The 25,472-nt window shown below is 43.1% G+C and overlaps 1 protein-coding gene across 1 annotated transcript in view; it reads left to right on the forward strand.

The window, feature by feature from the left end:
• MYO7B (myosin VIIB) overlaps positions 1-25,472 on the forward strand; it is a 1,196,498-nt gene that overhangs the window by 136,442 nt on the left and 1,034,584 nt on the right. Inside the window, exon 3 of the mRNA XM_078666047.1 lies at positions 4,065-4,178. Within this exon, the coding sequence (XP_078522173.1) occupies positions 4,065-4,178 (114 nt within the window). The remainder of the gene's footprint in view (positions 1-4,064; positions 4,179-25,472) is intronic.

A 25,472-nucleotide genomic window follows, 5' to 3' on the forward strand; every position in this document is an offset into this window, starting at 1 on the left:
AGGTTTCTGTTAGGAAGGCGACGTCCGGCGATGTGGTGTCGAGTAGGTCCCAGAGTTCAGTGGCGTGTCTGTGGACTGAGCGGGTGTTCAGCAGGATGCACTTCAGTTGGTTAGAGTCGGAGCTGTGTTTGGAGTAAGTGGATTTGGTGCGGGTCCTGATGCAGGCGAACTTGCAGGAGTGGCAGGCGAAGGGTCCATGGGTGTATCCTGGGGCAGCTTCGCAGCATTGTGGTGTGCGTCCGGGGTTAAGGTCAAGGAGGGTAGTGGCGTCATACGTTATGCGGGTGGAGTGGATTTTGCGGGGGCCAAGAGGTTTGGCGCTGGGCGCGGTCCAGGCGCGGACGTAGACGGGCTTACCTTTGGCGCACCTTCGGCGCGCATGGGGCGCGACCGCTGCGCGTGAATGCTGCGCGTAAAAGCATCTGTCATAAGAGGGTAGTGGAAGGGGGAGGGGCGAGGGGGGACCAGCTGGGAGGCGGGAGCGGGGCGGAGATTCGGGCAGCGAGGCACAACAAACAACAACAAAATAGCTGGCAGCCTAAAGCGAAACTGGATGTAAATGCGATGCAAATGGCGGTGGCAACGGCACAATCAGGCACACATCAATATCCACAGGCAGCGCAGATGAAACTGTAGTAACAGCGCACTTTGGCTATCTAGCGCTACGAACTAAAAATGATTACAATAACAATCAATGCAATCTGGCGCTACGATCTAAATATGAATTAATGGACAGTCAAAGCAAGCTAGCGCTACTTAGATAATGTGCAAATTAATCAGGCAAGCAGTCTTGCGGTGATGCGCTACGATACCAGGCTGCAAGCAGGCAGGGCAGGGAGCAGCGTGGGGAGCGACCGCTTCTGTTTGGAGCAGGACGGTCACATAAAATGGGTACCACAAAACTGTTGAGGAAATGGGCTAAGTTTTCTATGCCTAGTTTTAATATGGCCCTACAAAAGAGTGGGCCGCCTGGGGGTACTGACATCGAGTCTGCATGTGATGCACTCGATAAATGTATCCTGGAGGCACTGGATAGCACGGCTCCCTGGTCCTCGAGAGCACCGGGTATGCAGCTTAAAACCGCTCCTTGGTTTAGCAATGAACTTAGAATTGCTAAATCAGCCTGTAAGCGTCTCGAGAGAGCTTGGAGGAGGAATTGTGATGAGCCTACGAAAACCAAATACAAATCTAGCCTAAAAAATATCATGCTATGATCAGGAAAGCGCGGGCCACCTATTACAGTGACAGGATTGAGACAGCTGAGAACTCTTCAAAGGAACTCTTTCCTATCTTCAAAGAGATCTCGTCGCTAGCAAGAGTGACAGCCCCTGATACTAGCTCAGTTGACTCCTGTAATAGGATAGTGGACTTCTTCATGGAGAAGGTGGGAAAGATCTACTCCACTTTCCCTGATTCAGCACAACATGGATGCGTGGATAGTAAGGGGATATCCAGGATATCAGAGGCGGATTGCCTCTGTGATTTTGTAGCCCCCAGTGGGGACATACTTAAAGAAGTAGCCCTCAGTATTATGTCTGGCAAACCTAGAGATCCGGCCTCCCCATAGATCCTAGGAGGGAGTTTAGCTGTATTAGACCCTTATATTAGACATCTTCTTGAGCTCTCGTTCTCATCTGGAGTTGTCCCTAAAAGATGGAAAGAGGCTATTGTCATTCCCCTAAAAAAGAAATCGAACATTAGTATGAGTCAGCTGGATAATCTTCGTCCCATTTTTCTCCTGCTTTACTTTGCTAAAATAGCAGCGAAGTTGGTAAATATCCAACTGACTGCTCATATCAATCATTATAAGTTTCTTCACCCTACTCAATCAGGCTTCCCTGCCACTTATTCTACTGAATCGGCACTGCTCTTATCTACTGAAACTATCCATAGACATGTAGATGCGGGACAGACGGTTGCTCTAATCCTTTTAGATCTCAGTGCCGCATTCGACACTGTTGCCCATCACACGCTACTTCAGCGCCTTAGGGAAGGAGCCATGGCTGGTAGGGCGATGGAATGGTTAAGTTCCTTTCTACTTGACCACAGTTTTCAGGTGTCGCAGAAACCTTTCCTCTCCAAAAGCGTCTAGCTGGACCAATGGGTCCCTCAGGGCTCCATACTTAGCTCAACTCTCTTTAATCTCTACATTACCCCCCTGGCAGAGATTGTAGGGAAGTTTGGAGTCAGTGTGGTGTCATACGCTGATGACACACAACTTGTGGTGACTCTTACTCAAGATCTGCGGAGGCAGCCATACATTTCTCAATGTGTCTTCAAGAGTTGGCGTCATGGATGGCCTTTAATTGCCTTAAACTTAATGGCAATAAAACAGACGTTCTAGTGATAGGTAAGGCTCCCTCGATTTGGTCCTCTGCTTGTTGGCCTCAGACCCTGGGTCCAACCCCATCACCTAGGGATCAGGTAAAGAACCTGGGGATGTAGCTGGATACCAAACTGTCTTTTGAAACTCATACCAGGCGAGTGACGGGAAACTGTTTTGGGGTCCTGCGCAGTCTCCGGAAGACCTTAGATGTACTCCCGGTGTCAGCGAGGAAAACGATGGTCCACGCCCTTGTGACTTCTCGTTTGGACTACAGGAATGTTCTTTACCTAGGAACAAATACTAAATGTGTTCAGAGACTCCAGCACATCCAGAATGCGGCTGCGCATCTCATTTTAGTGCTTCCAAGGAGAGCTTCATCCAGCAAGGCCCTGGCTTCCCTGCATCGGTTCCCGGTGAGGGAACGTGTTTTGTTTAAAGCCATGTGTGTCAGTCACCACATTCTGCAGAAGAAGGGCCCCTCCTATCTGCATGACCTTCTCACCCCGTATATCTCCATGCAGGTTTTTTTGATCTAGTGGGACGGGTCAGGTCAGCATCCCAACCATCAGAAGAGCTAGGATGGGCGGGTGCTCCTTTAGCTTTTTAGCGGCCACACACTGTAATAAACTTCCGATAGGGCTCCGGCTGGATTCATCGGAGACTATTTTCCGGAGAAAGCTCAAGACGTGGCTTTTCCCATCAGGTAACTCCCTGTTTGACAACTTTCTGCCTCACCCGCTGCCTGGCTCTTGTCGCAGCACGGGGACACACTAGCTAGTGTAGCCATGTGCTTGATAAATTTGTTTATTATTATTAAACACAATAAATTAATGTTATAATATTTAAAAATAAATATTATGTTATATTTTAACATATTTTAGTAACTGGTTTTTAATTTAAAAATGTATGCTACCTACATTTTTATTAAAATATATTTATATTTTTAATTAATTCTGTATATCACTTTGAATAGCTATTAATACGTAATAAAATATATATTTTATTTCAGATGGCAATATTTTTAAACTTGAGAAAAATAAGTTTCATTTATTATATACTAAATATTTAACTTTTAAATGTAAATCATGCTATTAATGGTGTAACTTTTTTATTGTGTTCTACCTTCAAAAGATATATATATAGAATTAATGCACATTAATATTCAACATAACATTTTTTTACCATGTTTTTTCAAGTTAACTAATTTTTTTACTTTTCCCACTGTTTTACAATAGAGAAATTTCTGCCAACAGGGCGAATATCTTTCTGTGATAAAGGATGGAAAACAGTTAACAAGTTAACTAAACTTCAAAAAAAGTATCCTTTGTAACAGTAGTAAATTACACTCGTATATGTCGCTTTACATCCTGTTTCATGGGGTGGAGACATGTAAGCATACACATTTGAGTAACTTTTCACTAGTAAATGGTGAATAGCCTAAAGTATTACATTTACTCACAAATGTAAGGGTAAACTTACATGTGTAGCTTTGTGAATGGGCCCCAGAGTGAGAAAGGTGAAAGAGTAAGGATGCAATTCATCATAAGGTGAAAGTATTGGGAGTTGGCACAGTGTGTGAAGCGAAGATGAATCTGATACAGGGTTTAGGGCTAGGGAGAGTTTAGAGATGTATGATTGAGTATAATGGGAGAGCAAGCACTCAGATACAGCGTATATGATGAAACAGATGTGTGAACACTGAATTTCCATTTTCTAACTCTTCTCACTTCCTGCACAGGGTGATCATGTGTGGCTGGATGTCTCATCCTCCAGTGAGTACAAGGTTCCCATTGGGGCTGTGGTCAAAGATTCTGAGACTGGGCAGATACTACTGGTGGACGATGAGGGAAAGGTGAGTGACAGAAAAGAGGTAGTTAATCTCTCATCATGTATTCATTGTTGTAATAAACATGAAACATTTTCTATTATCAATCAAACACCTCACACTTTGTCCACTATTCTAAGTCCAAAATTGATACAGAGTTGAGGTGTGGTATCTACATACTAACTTAGTCCAGCTTTTAATTGTTTGTTAATTTCATCCTCACAGCCAATGGTGGCACTCAACTATCTTAACAGGGTCAGCACTGACCACAGAACTGTGCTACACATACAAGTATGAGATCAACAAATACATTGGACACATAGCATTTCTGACTGTTAAAATTGTTAGACTATGCTTCGATGTGCATAATAGGATCATCCATGCATGATATTAGGTCCATTCCTGCATGTGATTTTGTGTTCCTGCATGTGCCTGCTTTTGTTTATTGCTTCCGTTACATCCCATAGACACCTCTGAGATTGTGTCTACTGTTTCATGCTTTTGCATGACATTGTTTGAGTGCACACCTGTGTTTGCAATTGACAGTCTTTCCTTGTACTTGTAGTAACTCCTGATCGTGCATGTTCCTCTAGCTGTATGCTGTTTTTATTCTTACCGGTGTCCCGTGTTTAGTTTGTAAAATAATGAGTGCCGGTGCCCAAAGAGATGCTCAGAAGCCATGCCCAGCAAAATTAAATGTCTGTACGCCGATTACCAAGGCTATGTAGTCCTGAATCTCTCTATTCCTCTGCCAGACACTCCTCGCTTCCTTATCATTGACGTCATTTAGGGTGACCCCTGCCACTGCCTTTGCGACCCCTTAGCAGTAGCAAAATGACTGCGAGGAACATAAGCAGTTTGTCCGTATGGACTTTGGTGGGGGCTTCACTCTCTTTCTCAAATTGTTATTAACAGCGAATAATATTAAATTATTCTCTATTAGTTTTATAAAAAATAGAGTACAAATAGCTGGAATATGACTTTCCCTGGCAGCTGAGGTAAGTAGAAAAAGTGCTTTTAAATGTAGGCATTTTGTGTGCGTGCTTTCAGTTTTGAGTATGTTTATGTAAGAGAGTGTGTATGTGTGAATGTATGTGTAGATAGTGTGTATGTATGAGTGCGTGCATGTGTGAATGCATATTTATGTGTAGGCATGTGTATGTGTGAGTGAAAGTGAAGGTCAAGGGGCATGTGAAGTCACTTCCCTACCCTTGGCATTTTGGTGAATTGACGTCCATGCTCTTTATCACACTTTTGCAGGACTCTGCTTTCTCCCTTGGTGACAGTGTTTCTGTCTTTCTCTTTCTCCTTTTTTCGCATTTGTGTTTTTCCATCTCCTGCTGTCGGGAAATACATCATGAGGAAAAATAAGTGCCCAAAAATGAGTGCAAGTCGCCAGCAACCACCAGCTCAAATTAAGCATTGTCTGTGTCTGTTTAGAATCTGTCTGTCCTTCTATTGATTATCATATTTCTGTCGGCTGTTGCCTTTCTTCTTGCAATTGTTATTCTGTCTATTCCTGTATATGTACGTCCAGTCATGGCTGCTGCCCATTCTACGTGGTGGGGCAGTGTGGGGGGAAAATAAATACAAAATAAATAAATATACACTTACCTCTGCCCCCAGCCCTGCAGTTACCATGAGCACACAAGCTCCCGGCTCAACATGCAATTCCAGCACTTCTCTCATGCTATTACTCCCAGCATGATAGAGTGCTGGGATTGGGCAGAGCGGGCCAGTTTCACGCTCCAGCCGGGACTGGGAGCCTGTGCTCCTGAGCCCTGCAGATATCACTAAGGAATAGCCTGGAGATATCCAAGTACGCATGTTGGTTTGGCCGGCCATAGACAACCGGCCAGCCTGACGTGCACTTTCAGTGCCCGCTACTCCTCCTCACCCTGCTGGTGACGCTGTGACTCGCCCCAGACTCGATCGATTCAGCAAACTCGGCCAAGTCAATGAAAAACAAAACGATAAAAGTCTTTTATTATCATTTTATTTTTCATTTTTTGCCTTTAAGCAGTGGGGTGGCGCTCCCATAGCCCTCTGTACATTACTGGTCGTGAATGTGTCTTTGTTTACTTCTGCTTGTTCCTCATGCTTGTTATTTCTCTGTATATTTCTGCTTGCACATGTGTGTGCCCCATACTGTTTATGAATGATGTTGTGGTATGGCTACTTATGTTTGTTCCAACCTGTGGAATCTATTTTATGTCTAGTAAATCCTTGGACTGGCTCATTCCTGCAATCAGTGTGTAATTAGCCTTGGTTCCTACTGGAGTAACCAGAAACTGCTTCCGAACCTGTTAAAACTGAGCATTACAATGTGTTACAGACCAGACCTGTGTACATCATATCCGGCAAACCCTTTTCCATTTTCATATATATTTGCTTGTAGATCACCTTTTTCCACTGAATGGTGAGGATCAGAACCTGCTTCTCCCATACTCAGTAAATGTTTGTCTAAGACCTCAGCCCAGTACTTTTTCCATTTCCATTATTCTTTTTGCTGTTTGCTCTCGTCCTGTTATTCCACAACAGTTTGATATTAATCCAAGGTCATCATGTCACAGATTTTAGGCACAAACGGACCCAAATAACAACTGAATCTCTTTCTGGTGAATAGTCATCTGGTCATATGTGCTCTTTGTTCTACCTTAGGCACAAGTCCTTCAGGTAGTAACTTGTTTGTATGCAGTGAGAGGGCATACCAGTCCTATACAAGAGTTTGGATTTAATCATGCAGGTGAATCAGGAGTTGTGTAACTAACTTTGACCCTCTGCGGATGGTCCAAAGCACACTTCCTGCCAATGTTTTAGAAAGGTTTTATAAGGTTTTAGAAAGGTACCCTATTGCCTTCAGTAGCTAACACATTTAATCTCTGCATGACCATGATTGACATCTGGATAAAAGAACATTTTCTTAAACTGAACACGGAAAAACATGAGGTGCTTGTGTTTGATGCACAAGAACCTACCTGGTCCTGCTGTTGGTGGCCTGAGGAATGTGGTCCTTTACTTACGCCTGTTAAAGTGGGCAAACATTTTGGAGTAATCTTTAGCACTTCCCTGAACTTTGACTCACAGGTCAATTGTATCACGAGTACCTGCTATCACATATTCAGGACTCTTAGGAAGCTTCTTCCTTTTATTCCAGTTTAATTGCGTCACTCGGTGGTCATTGCTTTAGTCTCCTCTGGATTTAATTACTACTACGCTCTATCTGAATATTAATGTCTCCTCACTTAACAAGCTACAAGTTGTGCAAAATGTGGCTGCATACCTTATTCTTAACACTCTTAAATGAGTGTCTGTCTGAGATGGCATTAGAGCGCTGCATTGGCTTCCTGTGAGGAAATGCATTGTTTTTAAGGGAATTTGCCTAGTCTTCCTCACTCTCCATCACAAAGAGTCCAAACATCTCTCCTCCCTCTTCAGCTGGTACACTCCAGGCAAGTCACTCAGATCCTCTTCAGCTAGGAAAGTCTCCATGACCAGATTCCGGAAAGTCAGATTGAAATTCTCAGCCCGCTCACATCACTTGACTTGACTCCTTCACCTCATTCAAGAACATGACTTTTCTCTTCATAAGCTCTCTGGATTTTCTCTGCTTAGGAGCTCTCTTTTTTTAGCTAAGCAGTTCGAGTGTAATGTGCTTTATAAAAAAATTAAAAAAATTATTTTTATTTTTCATTATTGTAAGATTCTCCCACTCCCATGTGGAGCTTACCCTACTAGCCCAATGCAATGGGTCGAAGTTACTCCAGGAAAGTAAAAAGTACTGAGTCGTAAGGCCATTTTTTACCCTAGTTCTGAGCAATCTGCTTTAGTCAGACTAGGGTGTCAATTGCCAAAAAAAGGGTACCTAGTGGTTAGAAGCAAGGGTTTTGAAGAGAGCCATGCCCTCCTCATCCGCTTAAAGACTTCAATAAGCCATCTGGTCGAGCTAAAGTTCTTTATCCAGACACGTAACGCCCAAGTCGGAAACTCCGCATTGGACTGAGCCAGTCTCTCCTTCCGAGCATAGTGAAATTAGCGCATTACATCATGATCAAGCGAATCTCTCTTCGAAAACGTGGAGTCTCTTTTTTTGTTGAAATCATTTTTATTAACCTTTTTTGTTTGTTTTGCACATTATCAATAAAGCATACAGTCAGAGCAGTGCTCATGTAGCAGGTGGAAAAAGGAGGAAAATTGATTGCCAATGGCATGGTACACATTAACTAATAGCAACAGGAAAAAGGAGATTCAGGGTACGGTGAGTACATCAAATCGTGTGGCAATATCTCAAAAAGGACAGAGCAGTGCTTACAAATCACAGCACCGGGTAGCATGTGAATAATGCAGGTACAGTGCAGTTCAAACTCAACTGGGGACATAGGGCACAACCAAATGAGGACAACTAAAGCAAAGGAAGGTTAGGGGAGAGTCGCTCAAGACCTGCTGCTGCATTCCAATGTAGCTGGGGGGGCCAAAGACCGCCAAGACTTAGTGACAGTGGGGTTCTGAGACAGAGGGGCTGAAGCGGTGCGGGTTTCGGCGTTGGTACGCATTCACTCCATTGGGGGATATACCGTGAGTGATAACTCTTTGTGATGTAGTCGGGGTCCCTGTGTCAGTCTCCACCCCCAAGAGTTTGGAGACCATTGCATCCCATTGAGGTGCCAGGGGGAACATTCGAATGCCAAGCAGGTCCTCTCTGCGTAGCGCGGCACCCTCCGCTTTCGCCCAGTTAAGCAGGGATCGGTGGCAAGCAAGTGGGTGGAGCAACAGGGGCGATTTCCATTGCTTGGTGATCAAGCGCTTGGCTGTTATTAGACCCAGGTCTATAAACCGTGTGGCAGCTCTCTATTTCTTGTTTCTGCTGAAGAGGTGCAGTACATGGGCCTCCGAAGTCAGGGGAATGGTGTGTGAGGTGCAGGTTGTGAGGGTGACTGTCACCGCGCTCCAGTAGTTAGTTAGAACCGAGCATCCCCAAAGCATATGAAGCATGACGGCATCTAATTGCCGGCAACTGGGACAAGCCGCATCTATGCGGAGGAAGTACCTGTTAATTTGGGCTGAGGTAAGGTAGGCCTGATGCAATATGAAGAATTGTATCTGTTTGAATCGCTGGTTACGAGGGATGCGGGTCGGACAGTCTCGGGCAGCCAACCACTCCTTATCTGTAAACTCCCTCCCCAAGGTCCCCTCCAAATGAAGTTGAAGTCAGGTGAGATCTACCTCCGTATGTTGTCGAAGTGAAGATGCAAACCAGCGCGTGAGGTCTCTCTCTTCCCCATCACGTGAAGGTTCTGCAAAGTGTGGTGTGTGGGAGGTTCCTGAGCGAGTGCTCCCCATTTGAACACTAGCGAAGCATTGAGTGTTCTGTGTAATAGAAACTGCCCAGGGTGTAGGTTCTCCTCCGCTACGAGTTCTTGGAACGGAATAAGAGTGCCCTCCTGAAAAAGGTCCCCCACGTCCTGTATCCCTTCCGAAGGCCAGTGATGTAACTCAGCTGCCGTCGTGTAGGTGTCCCCCTGTGGAGTACCCAACAGTGGGATAGCAGATGCGTATGGGACGGTGGTTCTAGTGAGGAAAAGACACCTACGGAAGCATTTGTACGCTACAGTGAGGAGAAGAATATCGGGAGGTCTAAGTTTGGAGCAAGGGTGGAAAATTTGTAATAGGGTTTATAAGCGGTAGCCGAGGCCGCAGAGAGGCCGTGTCTGGTAAGGAACGGGAAGACATCCACCGGGCGATCCATTGCAGTTGGGAGGCCTGGTAGTAATGCTTGAAATTGGGTACCGCAAGGCCCCCCAGCTCAGTAGGCAGATAAAGCTTTCCCATGGACACTCTGTGACGTGATGTCCCCTATATGAAATCTCGCACCACCTTTTCGCATTGTTTGAAGAAGGGGGGAGAGATGATAAGGGGTAAAGTGGTAAAGTAATAGAGAAGGCGGGGAAGAACCAACATTTTGATCAGGGAGATTCTACCAGAGATCGTCAGTGGGAGAGTCTTCCAGAAACCCATCTGAGACCGAATCGCTGTGACAGCCCGGACGACATTCCCGTCGAAGAGGCCAGCTTTGGTGCGATAAACCCGGACTCCCAAATAGCGAAAAGGGTCAGTGCACCAGGCCACAGGCGTCCCCCGAGTGTGTAGCCCGAATCAGGAGTATCCCCTAAGAACGGAGAAAGTACGGATTTTGTCGGGTTAACTCGCAGCCCGAGGCACGCGCAAAATGGCTAAGGGCTTGATCAAGGGAGGGGGGAATGTCATGAAGGTCCGGGAAACAACCATTACAACGCAACTTTTACAACGAACTACCATTACAACAAAATTTTTACAACGCAAAAACTTTTACAACGCATACCATTACAACGCAGGATTTTACAACGCAAGTACCTTTACAACGCATACCATTACAACGTAAGTATTGGTAAGTATATAATTATTTTTAAAATATTATATGTTTGGGTTTTTGGGTAAAGGGGTATTTTTAGGGTTTAGGGTCAGTTTTCAGTTTTTGGGTAAAGGGGTATTTTTAGGGTTCAGGGTCAGTTTTCAGTGTTTGGGTAAAGGGGTATTTTTAGGGTTCAGGGTCAGTTTTCAGTTTTTGGGTAAAGGGGTATTTTTAGGGTTCAGGGTCAGTTTTCGGTTTTTGGGTAAAGGGGTATTTTTAGGGTTCAGGGTCAGTTTTGGGTTTTTGGGTAAAGGGGTATTTTTAGGGTTCAGGGTCAGTTTTGGGTTTTTGGGTAAAGGGGTATTTTTAGGGTTCAGGGACAGTTTTGGGTTTTTGGGTAAAGGGGTATTTTTAGGGTTCAGGGTCAGTTTTGGGTTTTTGGGTAAAGGGGTATTTTTAGGGTTCAGGGTCAGTTTTGGGTTTTTGGGTAAAGGGGTATTTTTAGGGTTCAGGGACAGTTTTGGGTTTTTGGGGTACAGGGTTAATTTGTAAAAATAAATTAAAATTATATTTAAATTAAATTAATTAAATAAAATTAAATAAAATGTAATTATATTTTAATAATTTAAAATAATTTATATTAAAAAAAATATTATATACTTACCAATATTTACGTTGTAATGGTATGCGTTGTAAAGGTACTTGCGTAGTAAAGTCTTGCGTTGTAATGGTATGCGTTGTAAAAGTTTTTGCGTTGTAAAAAATTCGTTGTAATGGTAGTCGTTGTAAAAGTATGCGTTGTAACGTCATACATCCATGAAGGTCCAGAGCATATAGTAACAGATCATCTGCGTAGAGCGAAATGGTATGTATGCCATCTCCTAGCTCAACCCCCATATCGACATGTGCGCAGATGTGGGCCGCCAGCGGCTCCACCACCAACGCGATCAGAAGCGGAGACGTCGCACGTCGCACCTGAATCGGATCTGAAATATATGGACCTGTCCGAACCCGAACCAATGGATTATGATATAGTAGGTGCTCCAAACAAAGGAAGGAGGGACCAACCCCAAAACGAGCCAGGACAGCAAAAAGGAAGTTCCAGGCCAGCGAATCGAAGGCCTTCTCACAGGGGCGTAGCTAGAGCCTGTGGCGCCCGGGGCTATCCTTCAGATTGCCGCCCCTAGGGGAGGTGTGCTGGGGAAAAAGGACAGCAAGCACTTGAAAGAGGTCCGAGAGACACTTAGTATTGTCGCTAATAGTTTAACCCGATCGTGCAAGTTACATGCACATACATGACACAGTCCAAGGCTACACAGTTGTAAACGCAGGAGAGAGTGCCTGCAGTTATACTTCTTGAGAATACGGCACAAATCCTTACCCGGGAGCAGCCATGTGGCTCAGCTCTGGCCCATACAGTGGTGGTGCTCCAACTCGCAGCGTCCTGTACATTAGTGTCAAGGTATTTAGCTCCTATGACACACTTATGTTTTACATTTCAATCAGGTCGTTGTGTGGATGCGAGCATCCTGCCCTGCGCTCAGTGGGGGAGCAGGCACAGACTTAGATGAAGACTTCTGCCAAGTCAGGCTGAGACAGAAAAGTGTGAGCAATCACTGCTTGAAGCTTCCGGGGTCCCCTTTGACAGACTGAGCCAAAGACTCTCTGGCTGGCAGACAGCAACAGTTAAAAAAGCGGTGCAATTTAAAAAGTAAGACTGGGATATGACCACGTTACAGGTCCTCTTTGTAGCACACTGGCCCCCAGGATGGTATCCCTGTTGCGTTTTCTAGACCTCATTATTCGCATTACCTATGAGAGCATTAAGAGATGTTCTGGACAGTTATCTCTGAGGGTGCTTGGTGGATACCTATAGGTTTCTAAGCCCCTGTGCATAGATCTAATCCGAGGGCATAAGTCAAATGCTTCCTGGAGCACTGTCAGCCTCACCCTTGCATAGGCTGCATCCACACTGAATTCGTAACTCCACCAGACCTGTTAGGGGAATACAGGAACTAACAAGAATGACCAGATACCTATGGTCCAAGCATAGGTAGATAAATAAACAGTAAAGAGCAATAATAATTAAAATATCGCTAAAAGGTCGAGAGGTGAAAGAAAGAGATTGACAAGGAAATAATTAACCCTGTGCAGTCAGGAAAACTGGGGCCCCTGACTGGTGTATGCATAGCAAAGTAAAGCAATACTCAGGGTTTCAGCAGCCCTTGATGCCCCTGTGCACCGATGCCACGCACCTACATCACTATTAAATGTGTCTGGGTGATCACAAGAAGACACTTGCTATTATTACTGGTTTACTGGAACGAGGATACACTGAAGACCTCACCTCACATGAAAGTCTTATGAGTAATGTGTAAAACCCTGTCTCTCTTTTGCGATCACTTAGGATGGATGCCCCCTCACCGTCACTAGTAACATGCAGGCCCCTTGTCCCCATGCACATTTTTACAGTAAAATTGCTGTGAAGTGTGATATTTTCCCCAGGAAATAAAAATGAAAAACACTCTAAGCTATCTTTGCTTGGTTTAATTCAACATGACGCGCAGTGGTTGTTTGCGCTCAGTGTCTGCCTCTCCAATTATAGAAACACAAATATTCCATGATCTTTTGTCCACTTTCAATAATGCTCTAAACACTAGATTATATGCCACTTACCGCTGTGGATATATTGCTTTTATAAGCCCTGGAAATAGGCGCTATGTTCTCTCTTTTTAATAAACCTCATTTTCTGGATGTCATTAGGCTGAACGGCCCTGTTGGCCACGCAGGGGTTCAAAGTCGTGACGTTCACACCACACAGAGATATTAGCAGCTCTCTTGTAACTAACCGACAATTCCTTCAAATGTAAACTAACGGTAAACTCAGCAGGTACACTCTTATCAAACAGCCAGGAGAGCTAGCACCTGAGGGATAGCTCAAAAATCCATGAGCAAAATATATTTGAGGTCAATTTAGCATGAAGAGCAACAGTGACATCAAGTGTTGTGAAAGAAAGCTCACGCGGTTCATGCTCCTGCTGCTCAACTTGACAGTCAGTGGTTCGTGTGTCTCTGGTTACAACAACATGCCCTTTCATAATTTTGTATATGCTAAAAGATAATGAGTTGAGCAGTTATAATACTTTTAAGTCAACCTGCTTGCTTGCTTCAGCTCAGGACATTGCGAATGGCTACACAATGTGGCAGGACTGGCCCCCACTCTGTTTAGTGCAGGCTACATGGGTCAATTATTGAGCAATAACATAATACATAATCATTCCTGCCCTCATATCCATGGTCAGCTTGCTTGAGCTTCCAGCGCCCAGGGCCGTCTGTTAACGCCTGCCCTTCCAGATCTAGTGCAAGCCCTGAGAAAATAATACGAAAATCTTGAACGCATTCTGTGTACCATTAACAACAAGGAGATATAATGTGATGCATTAAATGCAAGGAAATTAACTGTACTTTTGATAAAAGGGGGGCCAGACACGCATAACCGCCTGTTACTTTGAAACTTATCAATTGACATGATACAATACCAGATATTGGGCAGCTCTTCCCCCCTACTGAAACAACATGGCCATGAGAAGAGTATCAAAACAAAGTACCATCCAAATGAGCATATTATATCTTGAGCAAAACATTTCCTTTCACTGAAGCAGGCTGCGGGAAGATTTTGAAATTAAATCATATTGGGTACATATCAAGCCCAAAGAGCACTATGTGCCATTGTAATAAAACTGAATGAACCTTTAACTTAGGCCCCATATCCTTTCACAGTAATGCCGTGATACAGTGTCATGCTCTTTGTAAATCCATATAAATTTCTAGAACACGTGGGACTCTTTCTTTGGCAAACAGACATACATCGTATTATGAGAGTACCCCATTTGTCTCTGAGTGCTTTGCTAGAGCACCAGTTACGTCACCCATGGTCCTACGCATTATTTACCGGCATCAGGAGCTTATGTGGTTTACCAATTCACCAAATGCTGTGCCAATGCGGCGACCTCGAGTGGGCAATGCATGCAGCTTTACAGAACACAAAGGTGCTGTAGAATCATTAAATTAAACTTGCATGTGATACAAACTGCCAGCCTCCTCTAATCCGAGCAAGTCTGCTGCGTTTTGTTTTTTTACATAAAGCAGGGTGTACTCGTGTCGTTGTCCTTGAAATGAAAGCACTTTTGAGAGGAGCTAACCGGAGCCAGGAGGCAGTTAGTTTTGCTTATGTCATAATTCAATGTAAATTTAGAGTGAACATTGGTAATGAATAAATGCCATATTTTAACCAATTACTTTTTATAAATGGATGTCACAGAAAGAAGGCACTATAGTTTGTTGTTCCTGGTGATAACGGCACGGAAAAGAAACATCAATTCAAATATCGCAGCGCTGCACATTTGACTGGTTCAAATTGCTCTGTCAACAGAGCCTGAAGCAGCTTTTGCTACAGTGTCAGTGACGCCTGTAGCACAAGGCGGGCACAGTACGTAGTGCATGCTGCTGTCGAAATATAGCAGTGTGTGTTAAGTGCCTGCTGCTGACAGATTTGTGCAAGTGGTAGGCACTAACCCCAGGGGAGAAGTTGAACACTGATACATCAGCAAGACCAAGCCCTAGCAAGAGTGCTGGCATCAGACGCTTATGTGGTTTACGGATTCACTTAATGCTGTGCCAAATTGCAGTGACCTCGACTGGGCAAAAATGTCCCAGATTCCAGCATAAATGGATGAATGAAGAAAAAGGTAAAGCACTTTGTGGATGTATGAAGAGATGTGTAAAGCATGGCATGAACAAAGAGCACATGTAAAGTGTAGCATAAGTGAATGAATAATGAGACGTGTAAATCATGGCATGAATGCATGGACACATAATGTGTGGCATAAGTGAATGAATGAAGAAACATCTAAAGTATGTTATGAATGAATGATGAGACGTGTAAAGCTCTGCATGAATAATTGGACATGAAAATGTGGCATGAGTGAATGAATGAAGAATCACGTACAGCGCATCTTGAATGAATGAAGAGGCATAAAGCATGGCATGAATAACTGGGCATGTAAAGTGTGGCATAAGTGAATGAATGAAGAGACACATAAGCGTTATGTGAATAAATGAAGAGACAAGTAAAGCATGGCTTGAATGTGTGAACATGTCAATTATGGCATGAATAAATGAATCAAGAAACACGTAAAGCGCTTCATGAATGTATGAAGAGACGTGCAAAGTGTGCAGGGGCGTAGGAGACACTCAATTTCTGGGGGGGACAAGGACAACCTTTTGGAGTTTCCAGTGACCCGATACAAATCGACCATTGTCTGCGAACCGTACACTACGTTAAACAAATACAATCACATAGGGGCATATTAGCAAGGAACCTCGTTAAAATTACCGCAGTTTTAGCGACAGGAAACTGCCGCTAAAACGGCGATAATGGGCTTGCTAATATTCGTTATAGACCAAATGTGAAAAACAGTGTTTTTGAAACGTACAACTTCATGCACCAAGCAAACAAAGGTGGGAAGAAAAAGGAAGAATAAACTGAATTCTCTTTGCAACATTCCTAAACCTCAAAATGCAACTGGAGTAATATTGGAGTGTATCGGAGACAGGCTAAAAGCACACAGAGCTGTAAGAGCAGAGAAATGTCCACTTTGTAAAAGTGGCATATGTCAAATAGTAATATGAAATCCAATCTTACCAGTAAAGAGGATTTATCATTGCCATTCCAAAGATGCAAGATGCAAAACATGACACAGCTTCTCTTTTCTAAATAGGAATTACAGCTCAAAAGAGTATACAGAGGAATTCCCAATGTTCATTTATGAGAGAAGTAGGCTTCACAGAAGTGAAAAACAAATGTAGGTGTTTTTCACTACAAGGACAGGCAAAACTTAAATGTACATGCCCTACCTTTTAGTAACATAGCACCCTGGCTTATGGGCTACCTAGGGCCTACCTTAAGGGTGACTTATGTGTAATAAATGAGAAGTTTAAGGCTTGGCAAGGGGTTTTGAATACCAAGTCGACATGGCAGTAAAATTGCACACACAGGCTGCTCTGCATTGGCAGGCATGAGACATGGTTAAAGGGCTACCTGTGTGGGTGGCACAGTCAGTGCTGCAGACCCACATGTATCATTTAATTTACAGGCCCTGGGTATATGGTACACCACTGTAATAAGATACTTGTAAGTAAATTAAATATGCTAGTTGTGTATACACCAATGTTACCTTGTTTGGGGTAGAAGCACACGCCTTTTAGCAATGGTCAACTGCGGTAAAGTGCTAAGAGTCCTAAGGCCAACGAAAAGAATCAGTAAAAAGAGGAGGTAAGCAGGCAAAATGTTTGGGGGAAGACCACACAAGGCTGGCAGGTTTAATAGCATGGTATAGGATTCTGTGTGTCTGAGTACTGAAGTCAGTTGGATCCCTTTTGGAAATCCCTTGTTTAGCAGTGCACAAATGAGTAGTGCATGGAATGCACTAAAGTACAAAAACTTTGTTATATGGGAGGCTCACAAAAACTATAAAATGCTCAAAACAAGCAAATATGCCTTGTGCTAGGATTATTCGAGCTAAAATATTGAGCATTTAATTGAAAGCGTGGAGACCTTGCTCAAGACTATGATGTTTATTTACAAGTGACATTTGGAGAGTTGCATATTAACAGTGAAGTAATCTTTGGAGAATAGTTATTGCTACAAAGAAAAAAGGTCAGATGGGCAGGATAACTTGGATATGGGTGGTGATGCTTCAGAAGATGAGCCGGGGTGTCCAACACCAATGACTCTGCTTCTGAGCCTGTCCAAGAGGAGTCTGAAGACCCCTTACTGGAGAACTCTAGTCCCCAGGGAATATCTCTAGTGACACAGAGGGATGTCCTTGAGGTAGGACCCCCTTTGTTCCTCCTGGGGGGTACAAAGTGATCAGGGGAGGTCCCTCCTCTGCCACTGCAATAGAGACCTCCATCTCTAGCAAGAGAGATTATTCTTTAGAAATGGAATACCACCTGTTCAACGTTGAGAGAGCAAAGCTCAGAATCAAGAAAGAACATTTGGCCCTTGATAAGGAAACCCTAGAAGTCCAGAGGGCTTGGAAGAATTTGGTATTAGAATCATCCCATGGTGGCAGCACTAGTGAACCTAGAGTTAGGGAACACTCCTTTGACACTAGGAGCTTGAGCAGGATAGTCCCTCCTTACCAGCAGGTGATGACATTCATAAGTGGATTTCTGCTTTAGAGAGGGCCTGTGTAGTTCAGAAGGTTCCTCAGGGCCAGTGGGCAGCTATTCTGTGGCTCTCCTTTGCTAACAAAGATAGAGATAAACTCTTAACTGTGAAGGAAGAAGATGCAGACAATTACAAAGTCTTGAAGAGTGCCATCATAAGTGGGTTTGGTTAGCGAACCCCCACATGCCACACACTGGCGCGCCTCTTTTGATAATTGGGCGAGAGCGGAAAGTACCACCCTTCACAGGGAGGGGACGGCGGGGCTGAGGAAGTTCCCCATAGCGCAGCTTTAGGATGACACTTTGAGGTCTTTCCATCAGGCGTGTCTTGATCAAGGAGTTACTTAGATCCTCTCCCCTCCGGACTCGACCAGGGCAGCGGGTGAGATGGAGAGCTGTGCACTCACACGCTTTTTTATTTGTCCGATACCTGCGCATAACATGCTGCACCTGCGCTACATGATGCCACTGTCACCCCACACGACAGTGACCCCGCCCCCCCTTTTTAGCATAGAGGACTTGATGCCTATGGCCCACGATCATGTTGGACCCCTGCCCCCTAGCCCCCGCACTGACCCTCTCTTGGAACCAAAGACACACGTCCATGGATACATAAGGACGCACTGCTTGCTTCCTTATTCCTTTGCATATTCTTTGATTTTTTCTTTTGTTGTCTCCTTCTCCTCTCAATCTTATTGGCCTTCTTTTCTTTTGTTCTCTAATTTTTCTCCCCTCCCCTCTGTTGGCCAAGTTTTGGTGTCATGACAGTTCTTCCACATGACACGTTTGTTAGGATATATTGAATACAGAATAGTAATTACATTGCTCTTTGATTCACAGCATCTATTTCTGGGACCACCTTAGACGACACACTTCATACCTGTTGTTAGACGAGGGCTGAGGGGAATACGCTTATATAAGGCAATGTCATATCATGTCACGTTCATGAACCCCAGGCCACATTCACACTTGAACTACGCGGCTGTTCACTCTCCAGAACCTTTCTCCACATATACCTACTATACCTGTTCAGGCTACGCCTCGAGGACTACAATGTTCTCTCATTGCCTGACACATTGTCCCTCCCCGTCGCGGACCTATTGCTTCACAAAGACGAGGCTAGTTCTCGGACATAACATGCCATTTGAGAATGTTAATTTACTTCTTATTTCTTTCCTCCATTTGCCTAGGAGGACGTGATGTGTAACCGATGTCCCAAAGAGCACTATTATTGCTTAAGATTGTCACTGTGAACTTAAGGGATGGTTTGTTACATTTCCTGATTATTGCTTTGGCATGTACTGTGATTATGCATTAAAAACTAATAAAAGATATTCAAACAAAAAAATCATAAGTGAGTTTGGGTTAACCACTGAGCAATACAGGGTTAAGTTTAGGGACACACAAAAGGCAAACACTTAAGACTTGGTAGATTTTGTATATAGTGCTATTAAGGCTCTGGAAGGCTGGCTTCATAGAAGTAATGTGCATGATTGTGAGGGACTGTGCAATTTACTTGTGAGCAAGCACATCCTTAATAACTGTCAAAATCAGCAACTGCACCAGTACTGGTGGTGTAGTGTAGTTCCTATATTCCCAATAGGCTCTGCGCATTGGAATAATATAAACAGCAGTGTAGACGTAGGACTGAGGTCGACTAGGTCTCTACTGACTATATTAGACTTAATTAGTTTTGCCAGCTAGCTCAGAGGTCACTAGAAACTTTCTCGAATGTTCAGGAAAGAGGTAACTCTCCTGATTTAGACAAGAAGGGATTAGCTTCTGACAACCGCATAAACATGACAACTTTGCTCCCTCAGAATAAAGAGTGTATCTCTAGAGTCGTGTGAAAACAATAGACAGCTATTTCACTCAGTCAATCGTGCATACTTAGTTTCACCAGAGTGCAGAGAAATAGAGAGACGGGCGTTTTCAATAAAAGGTGTTATTTATTGAGCAGTCTTCTTTCTCATGCAAGAGAAATGAATTGCCATAATTGCAATACTTATCATAAAGTAAAGTGCGTACAGTAAAAGAAGTATTATGAAATAATACTGTAAAAGCATTGATATGGTTTCTTAGCCATATGATACTTTAAAATGGATCAAATATATACATACATAAAAACATTAACTAACGTACTCAACTGGTGCTTCTAATCTATGCCTACCCCGGTGTACCTGACCTAAGCCTAATACGTGGGAAGGAGTAAGTAAGTAGCAGTTTTAAGTTAAGTTGGTTTTTGCCAAGGAATCTGTATCAAGAATTCTCTCAAGGGTTTAGTCAGCTCCGTACCTGGGTAATAGAATGTAGGAGGTCTGGTATCTCTCTCTCAGGACTCGATATCCCAGCAACCCGCAAGGGTATCTGGAAACACCGGAGCTGGATTTTCTCGGCAGGAGAAAAGACAGCTTCTCTCCCAGTGCGTCAAAGGGGAGGGGCGATTTCCGTGGGCTCTCGCATCAGCTGGGCTCTCGGGCAAGTAGATAACCGCTCTGCTCCAAACCACCGTGTGTTTGCTTAAGGCAACGTTGGTATATTTATACCTGAAATGTGCCGGGTTTGACGTAAGGTTGGACATAAGACATCAATAAAAGATGTCACTAAGAACTGGCCGTTCTTTCAGTGCTCGCAGGAGTTCTAGGACAAATCAAAACAACGGCATGGGGAATTCCCAGGTTGCTGGAGGTTTGATTTGTTTAAAGAACGCGTTGTACTTTCTAGGAGTCTAAGGAAGTAGCCTTGCCTAATTTTGACTGCATGGGCTATGACTAAATATGGATATGATTCTTATGCCTTTATAAGGATATTATTTATTATAACCACATAAGGGCATAAATCGGGAATATCGAATTAGGGTCCTAGATAGAAACACAACACCCACTCCACGAATTAATGTCCATCATTACTAAAACTAAGCAATATTAAACATATAACAATGCATGTGTGTTTTCCAACCCATCCCAAAATACATAATTTGCATTTGAAATGGTATATGGTAAATACACGAAAATGAGTATTGGTACTGTACGTTTTTCAAGCAGTGGTATCATTCAGTTAAATGCATATTTATATCAGCTGAATGAATTGCGAAAATTACACATGAAATGGCTCTAAATACAGAAAAGAAGGTCGAGACCATTTCATCACATATTTATACAAAATGCTGTACATGTGCTAGAGGCTGAGGTAAAATATCGTCTCTAGAGTTCCTAAATTAGAAGCTCTGTTCTCTAAGAATAGTTCTACTTTAAGCAGATTACCATGTGCCAGAAAAAGGGTAAATATTTTGGAAGTGAAAAAAATAATAATTTCGCTTTGAGGGGAAAAAAATTGTTCCAAATGTTTTCAGTAGCTGTGTTTATCAAAACTAAAGGCCGAATTCAAAGTTCAGGGAAAGCTGTGTGCTCGTTGTTTTAAAAGTTATTCTCGTTGTTCAGGGGAGAACATCATTTCAGACAGACTTGCAAAAAACTGGTCTACAACATCAGGTGGAAGTTCGACCAAGTTTGAAGAAGTTAAAATTGTGCACATGTGAGAATGATTGCTATCATCGATGTCTGGATCAGCAATGCTCACAGAAGGTTGTACCTGTTTGGTGCTGCTTTCCTCTTGTACTTCACCGCCACCTACTCATAGTGGTGAAGTCTCAACGAATGCCGTCATCAGAATAGGTAGCCGCTGGGGACAACACGATGCATGAGTCGTTACAGGACCTAGCAAAGTATCGATATCCATTGGTACTGCTGATGGTAGTGTAAGACAGATGTCCAACACGCATTCTTCTCCGCATAGCAGACAGCGAAGCACAGGTAAGATGCAATTCTGCCAGATTGGTCTGAATGAAAGAAACCAAGTTGTACTTAGATCTCTTAGCCGGGCAAATCCGAGGACTTTAGTGATGCGGTCCCGGTAGCGTATAGCTAGGATCGTTTCTCCCATCGTCGCTGGAGTCTTGTCTGTGGCTTGGCTTGCCGTATCGGAGCAGAAGGATCAAAAATAAAATTCCTGCTACTAGTCCCAATAGTGGAGGCAGACCGCCAAAAATGGAATGCACAAAATTCGGAATAAAGCCCAGAACTGTTTCAAAGGTTGCTAACAGTCCCGAAAAAATTGTCTTAAATACATGTGCGATGCCACTGGTATCAGACATGTTTAAGATTTGACTTAACATTTCTACGAAATGCACGGGGCAATTTGTTGATAATAGAGAATGTATCTCTGCCGCTGTCCTTGCAACTTGCAGATCATACGTTTCTTTGAACGAGGTCAAAGGCACAGTTGTCTGTAAAAGAATGGATTTCATTCTGCTTAAAGTATCAATTCGAAATAGAAGAGATATTCAAATAAGGCCATATTGCCGCCTCCATGTCTGGATTGCTGTTTGGATACAATACTTGCATACAGCAAGTGACCATGGAACTAACGCTCACGAGATAAGCCCTTCCTGGCACCATGCCACAACAGCTGTGGTCACTTATTAGAACATAGCTGCCGTTGGAAAGCTGTCTAAAGAATGGCTCTATCTGTGTTGCAGGAGTGCCGTGAAGGTGACATGAAAGGTTATTTGAAGACCCTTCACATGCTCCGTGCAAGTTAATACCTTGACACAGAAGTGTACCGCTTAGTGATTTTTTACAATTGTTATCACTAAGAAATACCTCCTTTTTTCTTTCACTAAAACATTTGTGTGTATAAGGTAATTTCCATGTTGACTTGATGTATCCTTTACCCAACCTTACATACTGGCCCGCTGGTATATACTCTTGGCAATATTTAAACTGGAAAGTTGTTATCGGAATTGTAATTATTCCGTGTATTATCCATTCAATGACAGGTCTTTCTGACATTGTCAATGGTAATCTCTCAAGTTTTTCAATGCTCAGAATCGTATAGTCTGCTCCTTTTTGTGCCAAACTGATTTGTTTATCAGTAAGGTTAAAGATAGAGAATAATGACGTTGTGTTGATTAAACGCCATGGCACGTAGCCTGAACGCAGGTTTTGCAACGTCCAGCCAAGCTGTACAATAAAACTTAATTTTGACTGACCATGTTGTAACATTAGTAAGTCCTGCTCTATTGTATCAATAGCAGATGATACAATACTGTCCAGTGAATATATTCTGGAGGACAGAGTCGTAAACCCATTGTCCACAACAGAAAGTGCTTTTTCCAAATGAATACGATCCATTTCTCGTATTTTTTCCGCTGTTTCAATTTGTGTTACTTTCCAAGCCTCGTTGTATGCAGCGTATATACCGGCCGCTATGAAACGTTTTTGACGCTGTTTGCGTGGTCCCAGTATGAAATCACGCAAGTCAGCACCGTCTTTAAGTAAAGTCAAGTGTTGCTTAATTTCAGCCAGTGTGGATTTCTGTAGCCACTCAAGGCATAGTTTCCCTACACTGTATGTTGTAACTATCCCTGGATGTTGTCTCTGGGAGTATCTTGGGTCTGGCCTGTTCAGTTTTAACCCCTGTATTTTGTTCAGGAATCTATCTTGACAGTTGTTTGTGTCTCTGTGGGTCAGATCAACCATTTTTTCCATTCAGGATGTGTTCTGTTTTGGTGTAAAATATGGGATACATCTATCTCTACTTCTGTAGTGCTATTACTATCAGGTATTGGCTTCGGAATAGACGGTTTATTTAAGTCTTTTATCTTGGCTAGACCATGACAGGTTGTTTGCTGAATGGTGTCATTCAGGAATATTAATTGTTCTGGGATCATGCAGGCTCTAAATAATGCTTCTAAACCTTGGACCTGCCATTCTTTTGCACCCCAGTGTTGTTTTTCCAGAATTCAAAACCAAATGTAGTCATTTTTTCATAAAATGTTTCAGAATAAATCAATTTAGCATTTGTCAACAGTGATTTCATTCCTGTCTTATTTAACATTTTAAAATAAAACGTTTCTGCATCACTTGTGTTAAACCCTGAGAAGTATGGACATTTCTCATAAAATGTTTTCGAGCTGCCTTTAGGCGGTGTTGCACAATGTTTCCATTGGTTATAATTAACAACATTTCTAGGCTGTGCAGATTTATGCAAATAGTGATGACCAAAATGATTATAGCAGTACATTTCTTCATATTTTGCTGAACCCTGCAAATAATCTTGTTCAGTGAATTTAGCTGACATTACTAAATCTGACATCATATTATTAATGTTTTCAAAGTCCCAATCATCAGAGAAAGTACTTGGTTTTACAAAGTCACTCAATAAAACCTTGAACTGGTGTGGATATTTCAAGAGCTCAATCGGGCCATAAATTTCATAATCCGTTTTGTCCCATGCTACCCCACCGGGTATTGGATTGGCTGTGATGTTCACTGATGACAGTTCTCTTTTCTCGATGTGAGATGACTTGTGAGGCTTAAGGACCAAGTTGATGTTCTGACTTGCTGTGTCCATTGTACTGTATTTTCCCTCAATGAATTTTCCCAAACAAAGAACCATGATGAGCCAAAGCAGGAGGAAAAGTACACCTAACACAATCCAAAATTCAATCCATGGTGAGATCAGATAGGTTTCTTTTAGTTGATGAAAGAGTTCAGTTACTTTGTCTGTGAAAGATTTTGTTGCTGGCGTTTCTTCATGTTCACTTGGATCATCAGAAAAGTCATCGAAATTGATGAAGTAGCCAGATGCAGTTCTGTCAATTGTTGGAATTGCTTCCGGATTTTCTTTAGTCTTTGGATCTTTTTTGGAGACATTAGTATAGTCCGATGCTACATCATTGTAGACCGGTGTTTCTTGACGAACTGTTGCAATTTGGGTTTCAAGAGGCACAAGTTCCATGGCTTTGTTGCATAGTCCTTTTTTATTCACTGCAGGTTTATCAAATGTGATTAGTCTCTCAGTTTGAACCTCTTGGATTGTAGCAAATTTTGGTATTCTGCTATTTCTTGGGAGTCCACTGGGCCTACTACTTATTATTGGCCACATGATTGTGGTTTTACCAGGTCGATGGATACAACTTGGTTCTCCTTTTTACCAGCAAGGGGCGGTAGTACAACTGATCTTGTTCCGCAGACAGCTAAGACAGGTACTGCTTTTCTGTAAGAAGACCCAAATTCCTTCTTCACCGCGATCTTCTCTCTGACCAGATCCCCAATCTTTGGAATCCAGACAGGTCTTGCTGGGACAGGTGGTTTTTCTTCAGTGGCGGTTGGCTGTTGCTTTAACTTTATATTGCTCAGGCTTCTTCTTGCTTCATTTAAGTCCTGTAAAACAGCCAAACGGTCTTTGATATCAAAGGATTTTTCTTCTACCACTGAAGTATGACTATCTAGATCCTGAATGTGCATTCTAGTACCGAACAATAGTTCGTACTGAGTGAGACCTTTTAGAGAATTTCTTGGCAGATTATTAAGACTACGTTGGACACTTGGTAAATGTTTGACCCACCCGTCACCCGAACCTAATACCCTCGCCGTTATAGATTGCTTTATGTCCCGGTTTTTTCTTTCCACTACCGCATTCCTCAGGATGGAATGGAGAAGAGTGCAATGCAATGCAATGCCCATGCTGGCCATGGCCTCCTTGTAAGCCCGAGAGCTAAACGTAGGACCCTGGTCAGAATGTAGCATGCCAATTGCGTATGTGCCGATAAAGACTCACAAATCTTTTATAACAGTTCTGGCGTCAGCCGAGCGCTGGTGTCTACATTTTAAGTGAATCTAAAATATTATGGGGAT

The sequence above is a fragment of the Lissotriton helveticus genome, chromosome 11, assembly GCF_964261635.1.
Source record: "Lissotriton helveticus chromosome 11, aLisHel1.1, whole genome shotgun sequence".
In the NCBI taxonomy this organism is placed as follows: domain Eukaryota; kingdom Metazoa; phylum Chordata; class Amphibia; order Caudata; family Salamandridae; genus Lissotriton; species Lissotriton helveticus.